The 22465-nt window shown below is 40.1% G+C and overlaps 1 protein-coding gene across 2 annotated transcripts in view; it reads right to left on the bottom strand.

Moving 5' to 3' along the window:
• mbnl3 (muscleblind-like splicing regulator 3) overlaps positions 1 to 22465 on the bottom strand; it is a 122396-nt gene that overhangs the window by 20157 nt on the left and 79774 nt on the right. For both annotated transcript variants that reach the window (XM_062044255.1, XM_062044256.1), the window contains exons 3-5: positions 10150 to 10314; positions 4892 to 5080; positions 4577 to 4816 (exon numbers count right to left, since the gene is read on the bottom strand). In XM_062044255.1, the coding sequence (XP_061900239.1) occupies positions 4577 to 4816; positions 4892 to 5080; positions 10150 to 10314 (594 nt within the window). The remainder of the gene's footprint in view (positions 1 to 4576; positions 4817 to 4891; positions 5081 to 10149; positions 10315 to 22465) is intronic.

Raw genomic sequence — 22465 nt, 5'->3', positions numbered from 1 at the left:
TATGTGGGATCTGAGCCGAAGATGTCGTTGTGGCTTGTGCAGCCCTTTGAGACACTCGTGATTTAGGGCTATATAAATAAACTTTGATTGACTTTGATTGAATATGAATTTAAAAAACAAAACAAAGAATATGTTGTGATGCTAAAAAATATCAATGAAATCGCAGTAGTATCGACGAGATGCGCTCCTGTACTTGGTATCATTACAGTGGATGTCAGGTGTAGATCCACCCATGGCGTTTGTTTACATTGTGACGCCGGTGAGCTACGGTGAGCTACTTTTTGGAGGAGGTATCGTACCGAATATGATTAATTAGTATCGTGGTATACTGTATATAATACCGATATACCATACAACCCTGATACATGCTATTGTAGTGTTATTTAAACACAATTTCTTACCTAAAAAAAAATGTTTCTTGTTGTTACAAGATATAATTGTGGTGTTTTAGGGGGACCAAGCACAGATGAAATTTATTTAAATTATTTTCAATTGGCGTGGCTGATTTAAGACGCATTTGATTGGAGGATTATTATAATAATAATCAGACTTTCCCGTGTGTTCACAGAAAAATGCTTTTTAATGTGGCGTCATCATTGATGAAATACAGTAGTGATATGTTTCAGACCAAATATGTACTATAGATGTTTGTGTTTGTGGCCACTAGAGGTCACTGCAGTGCACAAATCTCTGCTGTAGATGTTTGTGTTTGTGGCCACTAGAGGTCACTGCCGTGCACAAGATGAGATCACACCCCAGTGGTAAGCCAGCAAGAGCAAAATAGGAGGGGCATATGAAAAAATGTCAACATGGGCTTATTTGTGTGTTTTTGTATACTTTTTTAATAATCATATCAATATATGAACACATAGGTTGTGTTGTGTGATGTATCTAAATTACCATATATTCTTAAAGGCCTACTGAAATGATTTTTTTTTATTTAAACGGGAATAGCAGATCCATTCTATGTGTCATACTTGATCATTTCGCGATATTGCCATATTTTTGCTGAAAGGATTTAGTAGAGAAAATCGACGATAAAGTTCGCAACTTTTGCTCGCTGATAAAAAAAGCCTTGCCTGTACCGGAAGTAGCGTGACGTCAGAGGAGGTAATATCCTCACAATTTTCCTTTGTTTACAATGGAGCGAGAGAGATTCGGACCGAGAAAGTGACGATTACCCCATTAATTTGAGCAAGGATGAAAGATTCGTAGATGAGGAACGTTACAGTGAAGGACTTGAGAGGAAGAGACGTATAACAAGCGCACCTTCTTACATACGTCACATACTGTCGCGCGTGCAACGTCATACACCCTCGCGGAGCAGAGAGGTAGCAGCATGGGTAACGTTAGCTGTGATGCTAACGGTGCGTTGCGAGTGGTAATACGAGAGAAAGAAGGTGTGAATCTGGTAACAAATGAAGGAAGAAGAATTCATTCCCAAGAAAAACAGCAGGGGGTCCATCGTCTGGCGGTGGTTTGGCTTCAAGCGGGAAGATGTTGAACAGACATCAGTAATATGTCAAGTATGCAGCAAAAGCGTTGCTACAAAAAGTAGCACCACTGCTAATGTAGCATCATTTGAAAAGTCACCCGCTAGAGAATGAGGAGTGCTTGAAACTCCGCATGTCAACATCTCGGCCGGCGCCACACCCACAAAATGCCCAAGCAACCATTTCCACATCAACACCGTATGAAAAAAATAGTCAACAACAGAAGGAGAAAACGTCCGCAGGAACCTACCACATAGCGAAGGACATACACTATTTGATTTCATATTATGCAGCTCATTTTTATTTGACACTTATTGAAATATCTTGTGTGACATCATGCACAAAAGTGCACTTTATTTGTTTTAAACTATTGTAGTGGCGTTCTGTACAAAAAGTGCACTTTCATTTAGTGTTGTTTTGATATGTCATCTTAGTGACATCATGCACAAAAGTGCACTCATAGCTTGTTTTGAAATGTATCGGACAATCTTGCACTTTCTGTTTAGGAAATGACATGAATGTTTGTGCCACTGCTTAATAACTGTTTAATAAATACACTTTTGCTAAATTGATTTAGTTGTCTCTGCATGAAAGTTTAAAAGTAGCATATATTAATGCAGTATGAAGAAGAATGTTTTAATGTAGACACATAGAATCATCATACTGCTTTGATTATATGCATCAAGTGTTCATTCAAGGCTAAGGCAAAATATGGAGATATATATGGTGTATTGTGACATGGCCTGAAAATATCCAGATATTAATAAAAGGCCATGTGTGGTCGATAAATATGTATTCTGATATATGTTCTTCACAGAAAATGAGCCAAAGTCAGTGAGTCTCAGTTTGAAAAATTAATAAATTTTATAATTTTTCTTTTAATAAAAAATGAAAACGGGTCCCACAGACCAGGGGCCGTACTTATCAAGCTTCTTAGAATTACTCCTAATAAGTCTGCTAAGAGTTGACTTAAGAGTAAATAAATTATTCGCTGAAAGCTGCACTTAAAAGTTAGTTATCAAGCGTCTTACTCACACTTTCAGCGAAGTGTAGGACTGAATCTTAAGTGTCACACTCAGAGCTGAATTAAGACATTACTATGTGCCGTAAACGGAATTTTAGGTGACGTCATTTCTGTGTCCATAGAAATGACCAATCACGGAAGGGAATCCCTTGTCTAAGAATAAAGAAATATCTTGGAAATATTTAAGTGGACAATGGGAGTGTATATTTTGACAATAAACTACAAAATAATACAAAACAAACTAGTCCCCGCCGGCACTCACGCTACCGCTCCCTCTCTTCTCTTCTCTCGCCCACACACTCACTGACGTCACTCACCTCACGGCCACACACATACGCTACTGTCATAACATTTTCTTTCAAATTCATTAATTAGGCAACTAATTTGAAACTGGTGTGGGTGGCTCTATATATACTAGCCCACTGCAGACACATGCAGAAATCAACAAGGAATCGAAAAGTATTAAATCTGTGACAAAAATAATATCCGCTCTGTCTAAACGATACCGTTTGATCAGCTGCTCGTCATCAAAAAAAAAACAACATTGTTCCGTTCCCTGAACGTTCGCGCACGTCTCTCTCGCCTCAGTGCCATCCCCTGCTGGCAACTCCTAACCACTTAAGACACCCCTGAAGGTCTCTTAAATATCGTGGAGAGTAGGAGTGATTCTTAGACTTAACGTTGATAAAAAGCTTTTATTGTTAAGTTTGAGAGTAGGACTAAATTTCGCAAATTCTCAGGACTTAAGTGTAAAATGGCACTCTAAGAAGCTTGATAAGTACGGCCCCAGAACACCACACAAGGGTTAACCCTTGTCTTGATTGCGAAAACAAGGGTTAAATAGTCTTGATTGCGAAAACAAAGCAGGTGCGGGCAATAGCACTCAAAGGAAGGCGTGAAGCTGCTACAAGAGAACACCAACAAAACAGGAAGGGTCACCAAAATAACAGCGCAAGACAGGAACTAAAGCACGACACACAGATAAACAACAACAAACTCAAAACAATTTGGTGAGTTTTGAAGCATGTTAAGAGGGTCAAAGTAGAGCGCAAAGCTGCGGAATAATAAAGAATAATAATAATAAGGCACGACGACCTGGTGGAGTTTCATTTTTGAACCTTTTCTGCTGGTGGTGTGCCTCCGTATTTTCTTTATGAAAAAAAAAGTGCCTCGGCTCAAAAAAGGTTGAAAAACACTGCCCTAGCGCAGACCTGGCCAACCCGCGGCTCGCGAGCCTCATGCGGCTCTTTGGCTGGTTTCATGCGGCTCTTAACTCTGTTATGAGAGTAGCGTATGTGTGTGTGTGTGTGGCCCTTTAAGATATGACATCATGTGAGGTGAGTGACGTCAGTGAGTGGGTGGGCGAGAGTGGTGAGGGAGCGGTAACAGTGAGTGGTGCAGATGCTAGTAGCTTTGTGGATGGCTGCGTGCAAGACACCAATAAAGTATATTGTAGCGTCCCGGAAGAGTTAGTGCTGCAAGGGGTTCTGGGTATTTGTTCAGTTGTGTTTATGTTGTGTTACGGTGCGGATGTTCTCCCGAAATGTGTTTGTCATTCTTGTTTGGTGTGGGTTCACAGTGTGGCGCATATTTGTAACAGTGTTAAAGTTGTTTATACGGTCACCCTCAGTGTGACCTGTATGGCTGTTGACCAAGAATGCCTTGCATTCACTTGTGTGTGTGAAAAGCTGTAGATATTATGTGACTGGGCCGGCACGCAAAGGCAGTGCCTTTAAGGTTTATTGGCGCTCTGTACTTCTCCCTACGTCCGTGTACACAGCGGCGTTTTAAAAAGTCATACATTTTACTTTTTGACACCGATACCGATCATTTCCGATATTACTTTTTAATATCGGCAGTCCGATATTAATGGACATCTCTAAAAAAAAAATACAAAAAAAACCCCCCAAATCTGTGATTTAGACACCGCTGTTAGAGCACATGTAGAGATAGTAACTGTGGATGACCAGCAGTGTTGTGTTCAAGTGCACTCACCAAGGCCGCAGAAGCGGTGTTTTAACTGTGGATGACCAGCAGTGTTGTGTTCAAGTGCACTCACCAAGGCCGCAGAAGCGCTGTTTGGTCCAGCTTGGTGCTGGCCCGCCTTGATCCTGGCCTGCAGGTGAGTGGGAGGGTGGAAGTACTTGCACTTGTCCCTGCTGCACCGCCCCTTGATGTAGTCCATGCAGACGATGACCGAGTTCTCGTTGCAGTCCACCATGCCCGCCTCCAGGGGGTGAGCGTAGCGACACTCGCTCTCCCCCCGTGTGCAGTTCCCGCGCTGGAACTCTCGACAAACCTGGCAAGCCAGTGAGAACGCAGATCAGCGACTAACCTTTCGCCAAAAAAAAAAAAAAAAAGAAGCGTGGCATACCTCCAGCTTGTCTGTGCGTGCGTGCTTGGGTCCAACCGTGCCGTTCCCCATGGACGCCAGGCCAGTGGGACTTCCAGGGACCAGCAGGGGGGTGCAGGGCAACATCTCGGGCATCAACATGTGGCTCAGGTACGGACTGAAGGCCATATTGGGACTGCTTGCCAGGGAGGGTGTGAGTGGGAATGTAGTCTGGGGGTTGACAAGGTGGCCTGGATCACAAAATCTGATGTACACTATGCAGATATTACATGTCTCTACCTTCAACTATATTATATGTATCACATAATATACAGTACATACCCTACCTTCAACTATATTATAAGTATCACATAATATACAGTACATACCCTACCTTCAACTATATTATATGTATCACATAATAAACAGTACATACCCTACCTTCAACTATATTATAAGTATCATATAATATACAGTACATACCCTACCTTCAACTATAATATAAGTATCACATAATATACAGTACATACCCTACCTTCAACTATATTATAAGTATCACATAATATACAGTACATACCCTACCTTCAACTATATTATAAGTATCACATAATATACAGTACATTCCCTAACTTCAACTATATTATAAGCATCACATAATATACAGTACATACCCTACCTTCAACTATATTATATGTATCACATAATAAACAGTACATACGCTACCTTCAACTATATTATAAGTATCACATAATATACAGTGCGTACCCTACCTTCAACTATATTATAAGTATCACATAATATACAGTACATACCCTACCTTCAACTATATTATAAGTATCACATAATATACAGTACATACTCTACCTTCAACTATATTATAAGTATCACATAATATACAGTACATACACTACCTTCAACTATATTATAGGTATCACATAACATACAGTACATACCCCACCTTCAACTATATTATAAGTATCACACAATATACAGTACATACCCTACATTCAACTATATTATATGTATCACATAATATACAGTACATACCCTACCTTCAACTATATTATAAGTATCACACAATATACAGTACATACCCTACCTTCAACTATATAAGTATCACATAATATACAGTACATTCCCTACCTTCAACTATATTATAAGCATCACATAATATACAGTACATACCCTACCTTCAACTATATTATATGTATCACATAATAAAAAGTACATACCCTACCTTCAACTATATTATAAGTATCACATATTATACAGTACATACTCTACCTTTAACTATAATATAAGTATCACATAATATACAGTACATACCCTACCTTCAACTATATTATAAGTATCACATAATATACAGCACATACCATACCTTCAACTATATTATAAGTATCACACAATATACAGTACATACCCTACCTTCAACTATATTATAAGTATCACATAATATACAGTACATTCCCTACCTTCAACTATATTATAAGCATCACATAATATACAGTACATACCCTACCTTCAACTATATTATATGTATCACATAATAAAAAGTACATACCCTACCTTCAACTATATTATAAGTATCACATAATATACAGTACATACCCTACCTTTAACTATAATATAAGTATCACATAATATACAGTACATACCCTACCTTCAACTATATTATAAGTATCACATAATATACAGCACATACCATACCTTCAACTATATTATAAGTATCACATAATATACAGTACATACTTCAAAAACTGTATATAGACTTGATGAGAATGTGGTTAGTTAAAGTGGTCATATTATGATGTACCAGTACCAAGTATATCATAATATGATGTACTTGGTACCAAAATGTATTTTCATGCTTTTCAAAATAAAGGGGACCACAAAAATCTTAGGGTACATGAAACATATGTTTATTATTGTAATTTAACCCTTAAATAAAAGACTTAGTACTAAGCAGCAGTTGATGATGTGAACACTGACTTAGTACTAAGCAGCAGTTGATGATGATGTGAACACTGACTTAGTACTAAGCAGCAGTTGATGATGATGTGAACACTGACTTAGTACTAGGCAGCAGTTGATGATGATGTGAACACTGACTTAGTACTAAGCAGCAGTTGATGATGATGTGAACACTGACTTAGTACTAAGCAGCAGTTGATGATGTCAACACTGACTTAGTACTAAGCAGCAGTTGATGATGTCAACACTGACTTAGTACTAAGCAGCAGTTGATGATGATGTGAACACTGACTTAGTACTAAGCAGCAGTTGATGATGATGTGAACACTGACTTAGTACTAAGCAGCAGTTGATGATGATGTGAACACTGACTTAGTACTAAGCAGCAGTTGATGATGATGTGAACACTGACTTAGTACTAAGCAGCAGTTGATGATGTCAACACTGACTTAGTACTAAGCAGCAGTTGATGATGTCAACACTGACTTAGTACTAAGCAGCAGTTGATGATGATGTGAACATTGACTTAGTACTAAGCAGCAGTTGATGATGATGTGAACACTGACTTAGTACTAAGCAGCAGTTGATGATGTGAACACTGACTTAGTACTAAGCAGCAGTTGATGATGATGTGAACACTGACTTAGTACTAAGCAGAAGTTGATGATGATGTGAACATTGACTTAGTACTAAGCAGCAGTTGATGATGATGTGAACATTGACTTAGTACTAAGCAGAAGTTGATGATGTGAACACTGTCTTAGTACTAAGCATTAGTTGATGATGATGTGAACACTGACTTAGTACTAAGCAGCTGTTGATGATGATGTGAACACTGACTTAGTACTAAGCAGCAGTTGATGATGATGTGAACACTGACTTAGTACTAAGCAGCAGTTGATGATGTGAACACTGACTTAGTACTAAGCAGCAGTTGATGATGATGTGAACACTGACTTAGTACTAAGCAGCAGTTGATGATGTGAACACTGACTTAGTACTAAGCAGCAGTTGATGATGATGTGAACACTGACTTAGTACTAAGCAGCAGTTGATGATGATGTGAACACTGACTTAGTACTAAGCAGCAGTTGATGATGTGAACACTGACTTAGTACTAAGCAGCAGTTGATGATGATGTGAACACTGACTTAGTACTAAGCAGCAGTTGATGATGATGTGAACACTGACTTAGTACTAAGCAGCAGTTGATGATGTAAACACTGACTTAGTACTAAGCAGCAGTTGATGATGATGTGAACACTGACTTAGTACTAAGCAGCAGATGATGATGTGAACACTGACTTAGTACTAAGCAGCAGTTGATGATGATGTGAACACTGACTTAGTACTAAGCAGCAGTTGATGATGATGTGAACACTGACTTAGTACTAAGCAGCAGTTGATGATGTGAACACTGACTTAGTACTAAGCAGCAGTTGATGATGATGTGAACACTGACTTAGTACTAAGCAGCAGTTGATGATGTGAACACTGACTTAGTACTAAGCAGCAGTTGATGATGATGTGAACACTGACTTAGTACTAAGCAGCAGTTGATGATGATGTGAACACTGACTTAGTACTAAGCAGCAGTTGATGATGTGAACATTGACTTAGTACTAAGCAGAAGTTGATGATGTGAACACTGACTTAGTACTAAGCAGCAGTTGATGATGATGTGAACACTGACTTAGTACTAAGCAGCAGTTGATGATGATGTGAACACTGACTTAGTACTAAGAAGCAGTTGATGATGTGAACACTGACTTAGTACTAAGCAGCAGTTGATGATGATGTGAACACTGACTTAGTACTAAGCAGCAGTTGATGATGATGTGAACACTGACTTAGTACTAAGCAGCAGTTGATGATGATGTGAACACTGACTTAGTACTAAGCAGCAGTTGACGATGATGTGAACGCTGACTTAGTACTAAGCAGCAGTTGATGATGTGAACACTGACTTAGTACTAAGCAGCAGTTGACGATGATGTGAACGCTGACTTAGTACTAAGCATTAGTTGATGATGATGTGAACACTGACTTAGTACTAAGCAGCAGTTGATGATGATGTGAACACTGACTTAGTACTAAGCAGCAGTTGATGATGATGTGAACACTGACTTAGTACTAAGCAGCAGTTGATGATGTGAACACTGACTTAGTACTAAGCAGCAGTTGATGATGATGTGAACACTGACTTAGTACTAAGCTGCAGTTGATGATGTGAACACTGACTTAGTACTAAGCAGCAGTTGATGATGATGTGAACACTGACTTAGTACTAAGCTGCAGTTGATGATGTGAACACTGACTTAGTACTAAGCAGCAGTTGATGATGATGTGAACACTGACTTAGTACTAAGCTGCAGTTGATGATGTGAACACTGACTTAGTACTAAGCAGCAGTTGATGATGATGTGAACACTGACTTAGTACTAAGCAGCAGTTGATGATGATGTGAACACTGACTTAGTCCTAAGCAGCAGTTGATGATGTGAAAACTGACTTAGTACTAAGCAGCAGTTGATGATGATGTGAACACTGACTTAGTACTAAGCAGCAGTTGATGATGTGAACACTGACTTAGTACTAAGCAGCAGATGATGATGTGAACACTGACTTAGTACTAAGCAGCAGTTGATGATGATGTGAACACTGACTTAGTACTAAGCAGCAGTTGATGATGATGTGAACACTGACTTAGTACTAAGCAGCAGTTGATGATGTGAACACTGACTTAGTACTAAGCAGCAGATGATGATGTGAACACTGACTTAGTACTAAGCAGCAGTTGATGATGATGTGAACACTGACTTAGTACTAAGCAGCAGTTGATGATGATGTGAACACTGACTTAGTACTAAGCAGCAGTTGATGATGATGTGAACACTGACTTAGTACTAAGCAGCAGTTGATGATGTCAACACTGACTTAGTACTAAGCAGCAGTTGATGATGATGTGAACACTGACTTAGTACTAAGCAGCAGTTGATGATGTGAACACTGACTTAGTACTAAGCAGCAGTTGATGATGTAAACACTGACTTAGTACTAAGCAGCAGTTGATGATGATGTGAACACTGACTTAGTACTAAGCAGCAGTTGATGATGTAAACACTGACTTAGTACTAAGCAGCAGTTGATGATGATGTGAACACTGACTTAGTACTAAGCAGCAGTTGATGATGATGTGAACACTGACTTAGTACTAAGCAGCAGTTGATGATGTCAACACTGACTTAGTACTAAGCAGCAGTTGATGATGATGTGAACACTGACTTAGTACTAAGCAGCAGATGATGATGTGAACACTGACTACTCACAATGGGCTGCAGCTGGGCTCCAGGCAGCATGAACTGCATCTGTTGAGCCAACATGGCCGCCGCTGCCTTCTGCTGGATCAGGTTGTTCCTGCCGTTAATCTCCAGCTGGGTCTTCAGGTGTGGAGGCGGATGCAGGTACTTGCAGTTCTCTCGTGTGCAGCGGCCCTGAAGAGAATATAGGACAAGATGCTGCTGGTCAACATCACGTGGGATGTGAATATAGGACACGATGCTGCTGGTCAACATCACGTGGGATGTGAATATAGGACACGATGCTGCTGGTCAACATCACGTGGGATGTGAATATAGGACACGATGCTGCTGGTCAACATCACGTGGGATGTGAATATAGGACAAGATGCTGCTGGTCAACATCACGTGGGATGTAAATATAGGACACGATGCTGCTGGTCAACATCACGTGGGATGTGAATATAGGACACGATGCTGCTGGTCAACATCACGTGGGATGTGAATATAGGACACGATGCTGCTGGTCAACATCACGTGGGATGTAAATATAGGACACGATGCTGCTGGTCAACATCACGTGGGATGTGAATATAGGACAAGATGCTGCAGGTCAACATCACGTGGGATGTAAATATAGGACACGATGCTGCTGGTCAACATCACGTGGGATGTGAATATAGGACAAGATGCTGCTGGTCAACATCACGTGGGATGTAAATATAGGACACGATGCTGCTGGTCAACTTCACGTGGGATGTGAATATAGGACACGATGCTGCTGGTCAACATCACGTGGGATGTGAATATAGGACACGATGCTGCTGGTCAACATCACGTGGGATGTGAATATAGGACAAGATGCTGCTGGTCAACATCACGTGGGATGTAAATATAGGACAACATCACGTGGGATGCAAATATAGGACAAGATTCTGCTGGTCAACATCACGTGGGATGTGAATATAGGACAAGATGCTGCGGGTCAATATCACGTGGGATGTGAATATAGGACAAGATGAGGGCGAGCTGTATGAGGCCAGTGCATGGACGCTTTTGGAGCCAACAGCAGCGACGCCCAGGTCATGGGTGTGGTACTCGTGGGCTGCTGTGGTTGCGGCGCCACTCGCGTTCGCCTTTCCGTTGGCCTAGAGTGTGGCTAGTTTTTGACTGTTCGACTCGCCAGCTGCAGACTCGTCCCTGATGGTTTCAGGGACACTTGGGCCGGAGACCCACCACCAGTTCTCTCCTCCGCCCTCCCTTGTCTCTTGATTTTGTTGTTCTGTCGTCAGTCTTGGGACATCTGTAAGCTGTCTATAATGGGGGGGGGGGGGGGGGGGGGGGGGTAATGAGTCTTACCCATTGTGATCTCCCGTTGTTCCCTCACACATACACACTCTTGGGTTTTGTCACACACTCCATTCTATAGTTTTAGTTAGTATTGTTTATGATTATTATATATATTGTCTATATATATAATAAATCCTAGAGCTTTACTACCCCCTGGTGTCTGTGCCGTCAACTCCATCTAGCAATACATAACAGCATGTTGGCAAACATTTTACCAAGAAATGGCTTCCGTCTGGTCACTCTACCAGACAGGCATGATTGGTGGATTGTTGCAAAGATGGTTGTCCTTCTGGAAGGTTCTCCTCTCTCCACAGAGGAATGCTGGAGCTGTGACAGAGTGACCATAGGGTTCTTGGTCACCTCCCTGACCAGGATCCTTCTCCCCTGATCGCTCGGTTTAGACGACCGACCAGCTCTAGGAAGACTCCTGGTGGTACACAACCTCTTCCGTTCCTGGATGATGGAGGCCTCCAGACAATCCTGTCTCAGAGGTCTACAGACAATTCCTTGGACTTTTGTCTTGGTTTGTGCTCTGCCATTGACTGTTAAGTGTGGGACCTTATATATACACTAGGTTTGTTCGGTATACCGGTACTAGTCTGGTATCACGGTCCTAACTATACTATACTTGAAAAGTGTGAAAAGTGTCACATCACGACATTGCTGGTTTTACGAGCAGAGGAGCATGTTGGGCAGCGCACACACACAGAGTACTTACAAGCAGACACAGTGTGTAGACAGAAAAGGGGGAACGGACGCATTTTGGTGTAAAAAGTAAAGATAAAGGTGAAGTTATAACACTGAAACACCCTCAGGAAGAGGTGCTTTAAGACCGGCTAACATCCATCCGCAGTGTTTTAGCAACTTCTAAATCACTAATCCTGGCCTCCATGGCAACAAATAAAGTAAGTTTCTTACAAGTATCATTATCACTGCAGGACGAGGAATAGCTAAACATGCTCCACTACACACCGTAGGAGGATACAATAGCTCACCGGCGTCACAATGTAAACAAACGCCATGGGTGGATCTACACCTGACATCCACTGTAATGATACCAAGTACAGGAGCGTATCTAGTTGATACCACTATGATTACATCTATATTTTTTATCGTCACAAAATGTTTTTTCCTCATATTATGTTCATAAAGTCAGTAAATACGTCCCTGGACACATGAGGACTTTGAATATGACCAATGTATGATCCTGTAACTACTTGGTATCGGATCCATACCTAAATGTGTGGTATCATCCAAAACTAATGTAAAGAATAAGTGATTATTACATTTTAACAGAAGTGTAGATAGAACATGTTAAAACAGAAAATAAGCAGATATTAACAGTAAATGAACAAGTGGATTAATAATCAGTTTTTACAGTTTGTCCCTCCTAATGTGTACAAAATAATAGGTAGATAAATGACACAATATGTTACTGCATACGTCAGCAGACTAATTAGGAGAAGCGGCACGAAGCCGTCTGTGTTGCTAAGCCGAGAGCTAGAGTTAATAGCGGCGACCGCAGCCGATGTAAAGCCACAGGAATGACGAGAGAGAGCGTTTGATAAGAGGCAACAGTCATGAAAAAGTAAAACCTTAGGACGAAAGAACTTGACGATAAAATAAGTCATTGTTTATGTTTAACTTCATGATTAGTTATCTTTTATGATTTCTTAGTGGAAAAAAACGCATTTTATCATCTGAACCCTGATTTCTTAATGGTCTACGATTGAATGTTGTCTTTCTAAAGAACAGGCACTTATTGCACTATTTTATTACTGTATCAAATATTGTTCCATTTATTATTTTATATTTGTCCATCAACAGGAGACGTCAGTGTCAATGATACCAAGTACAAGAGCGTATATACACTACCGTTCAAAAGTTTGGGGTCACATTGAAATGTCCTTATTTTTGAAGGAAAAGCACTGTACTTTTCAATGAAGATAACTTTAAACTAGTCTTAACTTTAAAGAAATGCACTCTATACATTGCTAATGTGGTAAATGACTATTCTAGCTGCAAATGTCTGGTTTTTTGGTGCAATATCTACATAGGTGTATAGAGGCCCATTTCCAGCAACTATCACTCCAGTGTTCTAATGGTACAATGTGTTTGCTCATTGGCTCAGAAGGCTAATTGATGATTAGAAAACCCTTGTGCAATCATGTTCACACATCTGAAAACAGTTTAGCTCGTTACAGAAGCTACAAAACTGACCTTCCTTTGAGCAGATTGAGTTTCTGGAGCATCACATTTGTGGGGTCAATTAAACGCTCAAAATGGCCAGAAAAAGAGAACTTTCATCTGAAACTCGACAGTCTATTCTTGTTCTTAGAAATGAAGGCTATTCCACAAAATTGTTTGGGTGACCCCAAACTTTTGAACGGTAGTGTAGTCGATACTATTATGATTACATCGATATTGTTCAGCATCACAAAATCTATTTTTTGTTTTTTTGTTTATAAACTCAGGAAGTACGTCCCTGGACACATGAGGACTTTGAATATGACCAATGTATGATCCTGTAACTACTTGGTATCGGATCGATACCTAAATGTGTGGTATCATCCACAACTAATGTAAAGTATCAAAGAAGAGAAGAATAAGTGATTATTACATTTAAGTGTAGATAGAACATGTTGAAACAGAAAATAAGCAGATATTAACAGTTAATGAACAAGTAGATTAATATTCAATTTTTACAGTTTGTCCCTCATAATGTGTACAAAATAATAGGTACATAAATGACACAATATGTTACTGCATACGTCAGCAGACTAATTAGGAGTCTTTGTTTGTTTACTTACTACTAAAAGACAAGTTGTCTAGTATGTTCACTATTTTATTTAAGGACTAAATTACAATTTCATGTACCCTAAGATTTTTTGTTAAAAATAAAGCCAATTATGAAATTTTTTTTGTGGAAAAGTATCGAAAGGTATCGAAAAGTATCAAAGTATATTTTGGTACTGGTACCAAAATGTACTGGATTTGCCCCAGGTGGACTGGAGTGAAGCTGTAGGAACATCTGAAGGATGCTCAGATGAAAACAGGACAAACTTCAACTCACTTTTGAGCTTCATGGCAAAAGCTGTCAATACTTCATGTGATTCCTTAGTTGCATGTTTTTAATAGATTTGCACAAAAAAAAAATCGAAAAAGAAAACGTTTTCACATCGGCGTTATGGGGTACTGTGTGTAGAATTTTGAGGACAAAAATGTATTTATTCCATTTTTGGAATGGAAGGCTGTGACATACCAACATGTGGAAAAAGTGAATACATGGCGGATGCAGTGGAAGTAGCGCAGTGTTTCACACACACAGTCAGGTGCTTCCCAGGGAATGTTCCGGCCAAGAGAGAGAGGACAGTTTAAGAGGTGCTGCTACTGTCCAAAAACACTCAAATAGGGACTACTCCAAAAAAAACATGTGTATTCCTGTTAAAGAAATTAACTTGTGGAATAGTGTGGTGAAGGAAATGAACAGAATCACCTCCATTAAAAGATTCAAAAGGAATTATAAATCTATTTCCATAAAACAATATATAGAAATTGTTATGAATATTATTAGGACAAAGCCTGTGGATGCTAAAATGGGCTGTCAAAGTGGTTTTCACTGAGGGCCACATCACACTTCTGGCTGCTCTCAGAGGGCCACGTGTGACAGTAAATAATAAACTCACTTATAAGGATTGACCTTTGATTGTTTTTTTTGCGTTAAAAAATCTGCAGGCTGGCAGCTCAGTCACCACAATGTTTTTTTTACAGCGCAGTTGTTCATGGACAAACTGTAACATTGATTCTTTTAACAGTAACATGGAGGAAAAAAAATAAAAATCCATAAAAAGGAAAACGCACAATAATATTTGAATGAAAATCATCCTTTTTTGTTTGTTTTAAAATCTGCCGTATATAATTAAAAATTTAAAACAGCCCTAATTTTGTTTCTTGATTTGCGTTCCATAATTGTAACTATGATGAAGCGAAGGTGGACGTGAGAAAAGGTGCAGAGTGGAAAGAGATGATCCACTCCCACAGTCTTGTCCTGCCAGTGGATCTCATCTTTATCTCAACTTGATCAATACAACACTTTTGTTTTTACTTTACACAACAAACTATATTGGTTCCTGTTGTGTATCTTAATCTCAAACAATGTGTGTGTGTAAACAGTGTGTGTAATGTGTGTGTACTGTGTGTGTGTACTTTGTGTGTGTGTAAACAATGTGTGAGTGTGTGTGTGTGTGTGTGTGTGTGTGTGTGTGTGTGTGTGTGTGTGTGTGTGTGTGTGTGTGTGTGTGTGTGTGTGTGTGTGTGTGTGTGTGTGTGTGAGTGTGAGTGTGTACTGTATGTGTGTAAATAATGTGTGTGTACTGTGTGTGTAAACAATGTGTGTGTGTAAGTGTGTGTATAAACAATGTGTGTGTACTGGATGTGTGTAAACAATAAATGTGTACTGTGTGTGTAAACAATGTGTGTGTGTGTGTAAGTGTGTGTGTAAACAATGTTTGTGTACCGGATGCGTGTAAACAATGAATGTGTACTGTGAGTGTAAACAGTGTGTGTGTGTGGGTGGGGGTTTGTGTGTGTGCGTGCGTGTAAACAATATGTGTGTACTGGGTGAGTGTAAACAATGTGTGTGTACTGGGAATGTGTGTAAACAATGTGTGTGTACTGGATGTGTGTGTAAACAATGTGTGTGTGCTGTGTGTGTGTGTGTGTGTGTGTGTGTGTGTGTGTGTGTGTGTGTGTGTGTGTGTGTGTGTGTGTGTGTGTGTGTGTGTGTGTGTGTGTGTGTGTGTGTGTGTGTAAACAATGTGTGTGTACTGGATGTGTGTAAACAATGTGTGTGTACTGTGCGTGTGTGTGTAAACAATGTTTGTGTTCTGTGTGTGTGTGTGTGTTTGTGTGTGTAAACAATGTGTGTGTACTGGGTGTGTGTAAACAATGTGTACTGAGTGTGTATTGTGTGTTTGTGTGTGTAAGTGTGTGTGTGTACTGTGTAAACAATGTGTGTGTACCGTAGGTGTGTAAACAATGTGTGTACTGGATGTGTAAACAGTGTGTGTACTGTGTGTGTAAACAATGTGTGTATGTACTGTGTGTGTAGACAATGTATGTATGTACTGTGTGTGTAAACAATGTGTATGTACTGTATGTGAGTAAACAATGTGTGTGTAGTGTATGTGTGTAAAGAATGTGTGTGTGTGTGTATGTGTGTGTGTACTGTATGTGTGTAAACAATGTGTGGTTGTGCGTAAACAATGTCTGTGTACTGGATGTGTGTAAACAATGTGTGTGTAGTGTATGTGCGTAAACACTGTGTGTGTACTGTATGTGTGTAAACAATGTGTATGTGTGTGTACCTAATGTGTTAATAATGTGTGTGTACCGGATGTGTGTAAACAATGAATGTGTACTGTGAGTGTAAACAATGTGTGTGTGTGGGTGGGTGTTTGTGTGTGTGTGCGTGTAAACAATATGTGTGTACTGGGTGAGTGTAAACAATGTGTGTGTACTGGATGTGTGTGTACTGTGTGTGTGTGTGTGTGTGTGTGTGTGTGTGTGTGTGTGTGTGTGTGTGTGTGTGTGTGTGTGTGTGTGTGTGTGTGTGTGTGTGTGTGTAAACAATGTGTGTGTACTGGATTTGTGTAAACAATGTGTGTGTACTGTGCGTGTGTGTGTGTGTGTGTAAACAATGTTTGTGTTCTGTGTGTGTGTAAACAATGTGTGTGTAAACAATGTGTACTGAGTGTGTATTGTGTGTTTGTGTGTAAGTGTGTGTGTGTGTACTGTGTAAACAATGTGTGTGTACTGGAGGTGTGTAAACAATGTGTGTACTGGATGTGTAAACAGTGTGTGTGTACTGTGTGTGTAAACAATGTGTGTATGTACTGTGTGTGTAGACAATGTGTGTATGTACTGTGTGTGTAAACAATGTGTGTGTACTGTATGTGTGTAAACAATGTGTGTGCAGTGTATATGTGTAAAGAATGTGTGTGTACTGTATGTGTGTAAAGAATGTGTGTGTGTACTGTGTGTGTGTGTGTGTGTGTGTACTGTATGTGTGTAAACAATGTGTGTGTACTGGTTGTGCGTAAACAATGTGTGTGTACTGGATGTGTGTAAACAATGTGTGTGTAGTGTATGTGTGTAAACACTGTGTGTGTACTGTATGTGTGTAAACAATGTGTATGTGTGTGCACTTAATGATTTAATAATGTGTGTGTACTGAATGTGTGTAAACAATGTGTGTGTATTGTATGTGTGTAAACAATGTGTGTAAACAATGTGTGCGTGTGTGTGTGTGCGTGTGTGTGTGTGTAAACAAAGTGTGTACTGGATGTGTGTAAACAGTGTGTGTGTACCGTACATGCATAAACAAAGTGTGTGTACTGGATGTGCGTAAACAAAGTGTGTGTACTGGATGTACGTAAACAAAGTGTGTGTACTGGATGTGTGTAAACAACATCCAGTACACACGTGTGTGTACTGGATGTGCGTAAACAATGTGTGTGTACTGGATGTGTGTAAACAACGTGTGTGTAGTGTATTTGTGTAAACAATGTGTGTGTAGTGTATGTGTGTAAACAATGTGTGTGTAGTGTATGTGTGTAAACAATGTGTGTGTAGTGTATGTGTGTAAACAATGTGTGTGTAGTGTGTGTGTGTAAACAAAGCATGTGGACTAAGTTGAATGAGTCATTAAACCAAGAAGTTGATATCAAAGAGCAGATCCTACAAGTGTATGTGATCACCAGGATGACCCACTTAGTATCAAACAAAGACAGGAGTGTCCTGGCTGCACAGCTGGAGGTCTGCAGGAGTGTCCTGGCTGCACAGCTGGAGGTCTGCAGGAGTGTCCTGGCTGCACAGCTGGAGGTCTGCAGGAGTGTCCTGGCTGCTGGTGGGAGTGACGATGTTGCTGCAGGAGCACTGCAGGTCAGGAACTGCAGTCGCCATTAAAGCGCCCCCCCGCAGAGGGGCTGTTAAACAATACCTCTGCGTACACCTCTCCCCCAGCACGCTTCGCCACCAACCACACCCTGCAGACGGAAGCATCTAGAACAGCCTGGGCGAGCAGAAGGACAAAGAGACGTGACGGATGATGTCAAAGAAAAGAATCAGCTTAGCCGCAGAGGTGCCGTATCAAAGCTCAGTTACACCACAGACAGGCTAACATGCTTCAAACGCACAAATGCTACACATTGTTAGCATCGGTGTAACGAGGAGCGAGTCCCATGACCAGGTCAGAGCAGGGATGCACGATATCATCCACCGAATGATGATGTCACCTCCATAACTCCCATTACGAAAAAGGAGCTGACAATAATAAAGGCTCATCCTCGACCCCTCCCAGTCAGCGGTGTGGCCTTTCTTTAGCGTGTCAGGAGAAGACATTTTACTTGTAGTTCACCAAACGTGTTCTGCAGAAACTAAACAGGGAGGGTTGAAGATCAGCTTCAACACTACAAGATTTGTAGAAGCTGCACAAAGTCGTCTGTGTTGCTAAGCCAAGACCTAGAGTTAATAGCGGCGACCGCAGCCGCTGTAAAGACAAAAGAATCATGAGAGAGCGTTTGATACGAGGCAACAGTTATTTCAACCACTATTTTCACCTGAAAGTCTCTCCAGAGAGTGGTGAGGACAGCAAAAAAGATCATCATTACTCCTCTTCCTCCTACCCGGCAGATCGCAAAAAGCCGCTGCCTGACCAGGGCTCGGAAAGTCTGCAGAAACTCCTCCCACCCCCACCAAGGACTGTTTCCACTGCTGGGCCCTAGAAAGAGGTTCCGCAGCCTCCGTAGCAGAACCTCCAGGTTCTGTAACAGCTTCTTCCCTCAGGCCGTAAGACTCTTGAACGCATCATAATAATCCCCTCAATTCCCCCCCAAAAATGGATTAACTGGCTGGAATACAAAGACAATATAACATACATCCATAAACGTGGATGCATATGCAAAAGTGCAATATATGTATCTGTACAGTAATCTATTTATTTATATCTGCACCTTATTGCTCTTTTATCCTGCCCTACCATGAGCTAATGCAACCAAATTTAGTTCTCATCTGTACTGTAAAGGTAAAATTTGAATGACAATAAAAGGAAGTCTAAGTCTAAAAATATTTTTTGCAAACCAGTAATTATAATCCACCGTCGTTGAGTGTCAGTGCTGTCTAGAGCTTGGCAGAGTGACCGTGTAATACTCCTCCATATCAGTAGGTGGCAGCAGGTAGCTAATTGCTTTGTCGTGATCACAATATGCAGACGACAGCGGGAGGCAGTGTGCAGGTAAAAAGGTGTCTAATGCTTAAACCAAAAATAAACAGAAGGCGAGTGCCGCTAAGAAAAGGCATTGAAGCTTAGGGAAGGCTATGCAGAACGAAACTCAAACTGAACTGGCTACAAAGTAAACAAAAACAGAATGCTGGACGACAGCAAAGACTTACGGCGTGTGGAGCAGCAGATGGCGTCCACAAAGTACATCCGAACATGCCATGACAATCAACAATGTCCACACAAAGAAGGATAAAAACAACTGAAATATTCTTGATTGCTAAAACAAAGTAGGTATGGGAAACAGCGCTCAGGGAAGAAATGAAACTGCTACAGGAAAATACTACCAAAACAGGAAAAGCCGCCAACAGACAAGAACTAAAACACTACACACAGGAAAACGGCAAAAAAGTCCAAATAAGTCAGGGCGTGATGTGACAGGTGGTGACAGTACACCTACTTTGAGACAAGAGCTATAGTGAGGCATGCTTGGTTATGCTTCAAAGTCATATCCAACAATTGCGAGAACAACTTTTTACTGTCAATATCGGCTGCTGAGTTTCATTTTTAATGTTTTCTGTTGGTTAAGTGCCTCTGCAACGCAAAAAAAAAAGTGCCTTGGCTCAAAAAAAAATTGACAAACACCGCCTTAGGGCAAGTCATTGTTTATGTTTAAATTCATGCTTACCGTATTTTTCGGACTATAAGTCGCAGTTTTTTTTCATAGTTAGGCCGGGGGTGCGACTTATACTCATATGTGTGAAATTATTAACACATTACCGTAAAATATCAAAGAATATTATTTATCTCATTCACGTAAGAGACTAGACGTATAAGATTTCATAGGATTTAGCGATTAGGAGTGACAGATTGTTTGGTAAACGTATAGCATGTTCTATATGTTATAGTTATTTGAATGACTCTTACCATAATATGTTACGTTAACATACCAGGCACCTTCTCAGTTGGTTATTTATGCCTCATATAACGTACACTTATTCAGCCTGTTGTTCACTATTCTTTATTTATTTTAAATTGCCTTTCAAATGTCTATTCTTGGTGTTGGCTTTTGTCAAATACATTTCCCCCAAAAAATGCAACTTATACTCCAGTGCGACTTATATATGTTTTTTTCCTTCTTTATTATGCATTTTCGGCCGGTGCGACTTATACTCCGGAGCGACTTATACTCCGAAAACTACGGTACTACCAAAACATTCAATTCTTGAGTTGAAAACCCACCAATAAGATCTAAAATATCAGTGTTTTTCAACCTTTTTTGAGGCAAAGCACATTTTTTCAGAAAAAATCTCCAGAGGCACACCACCAGCAGAAAACGTAAAAAAATGAAACTCCGCCAGGTCGTCGTGCCTTATTTTAAATGTGTTGGTGTTTTCCTGTGTGTAGTGCTTTAGTTCTTGTCTTGCGCTCTTATTTTGGTGGCCCTTCCTGTTTTGTTGGTGTTCCACACACTTGCTTTGTGTTAGCAGGGCAAGGCTATTTATGTTGTTGCTATCCTTCTTTGTGTGGACATTGTTGATTGTCATGTCATGTGCGGATGTACTTTGTGGACGCCGTAAGTTTTTGCTGTCGTCCAGCATTCTGTTTCTTTTTACCGTATTTTTCGGACTATAAGTCGCAGTTTTTTTCATAGTTTGGCCAGGAGTGCGACTTATACTCATATGTGTGAAATTATTAACACATTACCGTAAAATATCAAATATTATTCACGTAAGAGACTAGACGTATAAGATTTCATGGGATTTAGCGATTAGGAGTGACAGATTGTTTGGTAAACGTATAGCATGTTCTATATGTTATAGTTATTTGAATGACTCTTACCATAATATGTTACGTTAACACACCAGGCACGTTCTCAGTTGGTTATTTATGCCTCATATAACGTACACTTATTCAGCCTGTTGTTCACTATTCTTGATTTATTTTAAATTGCCTTTCAAATGTCTATTCTTGGTGTTGGCTTTTATCAAATACATTTCCCCCAAAAATGCGACTTATACTCCAGTGCGACTTATATATGTTTTTTTCCTTCTTTATTATGCATTTTCGGCCGGTGCGACTTTTACTCCGGAGCGACTTATACTCCGAAAAATACGGTACTACCAAAACATTCAATTCTTGAGTTGAAAACCCACCAATAAGATCTACTATATCAGTGTTTTTCAACCTTTTTTGAGGCAAAGCACATTTTTTTCATAAAAAAACTCCAGAGGCACACCACCAGCAGAAAACGTAAAAAAAAGAAACTCCGCCAGGTCGTCGTGCCTTATTTTAAATGTGTTGGTGTTTTCCTGTGTGTAGTGCTTTAGTTCTTGTCTTGCGCTCTTATTTTGGTGGCCCTTCCTGTTTTGTTGGTGTTCCACACACTTGCTTTGTGTTAGCAGGGCAAGGCTATTTATGTTGTTGCTATCCTTCTTTGTGTGGACATTGATGATTGTCATGTCATGTGCGGATGTACTTTGTGGACGCCATAAGTTTTTGCTGTCGTCCAGCATTCTGTTTCTTTTTACCGTATTTTTCGGACTATAAGTCGCAGTTTTTTTCATAGTTTGGCCAGGGGTGCGACCTATACTCATATGTGTGAAATTATTAACACATTAGCGTAAAATATCAAATATTATCATTTATCTCATTCACGTAAGAGACTAGATGTATAAGATTTCATGGGATTTAGCGATTAGGAGTGACAGATTGTTT

Source organism: Entelurus aequoreus, linkage group LG04 (genome assembly GCF_033978785.1).
Source record: "Entelurus aequoreus isolate RoL-2023_Sb linkage group LG04, RoL_Eaeq_v1.1, whole genome shotgun sequence".
Lineage (NCBI taxonomy): Eukaryota > Metazoa > Chordata > Actinopteri > Syngnathiformes > Syngnathidae > Entelurus > Entelurus aequoreus.
This window is presented reverse-complemented; position numbering and strand designations above follow the sequence as displayed.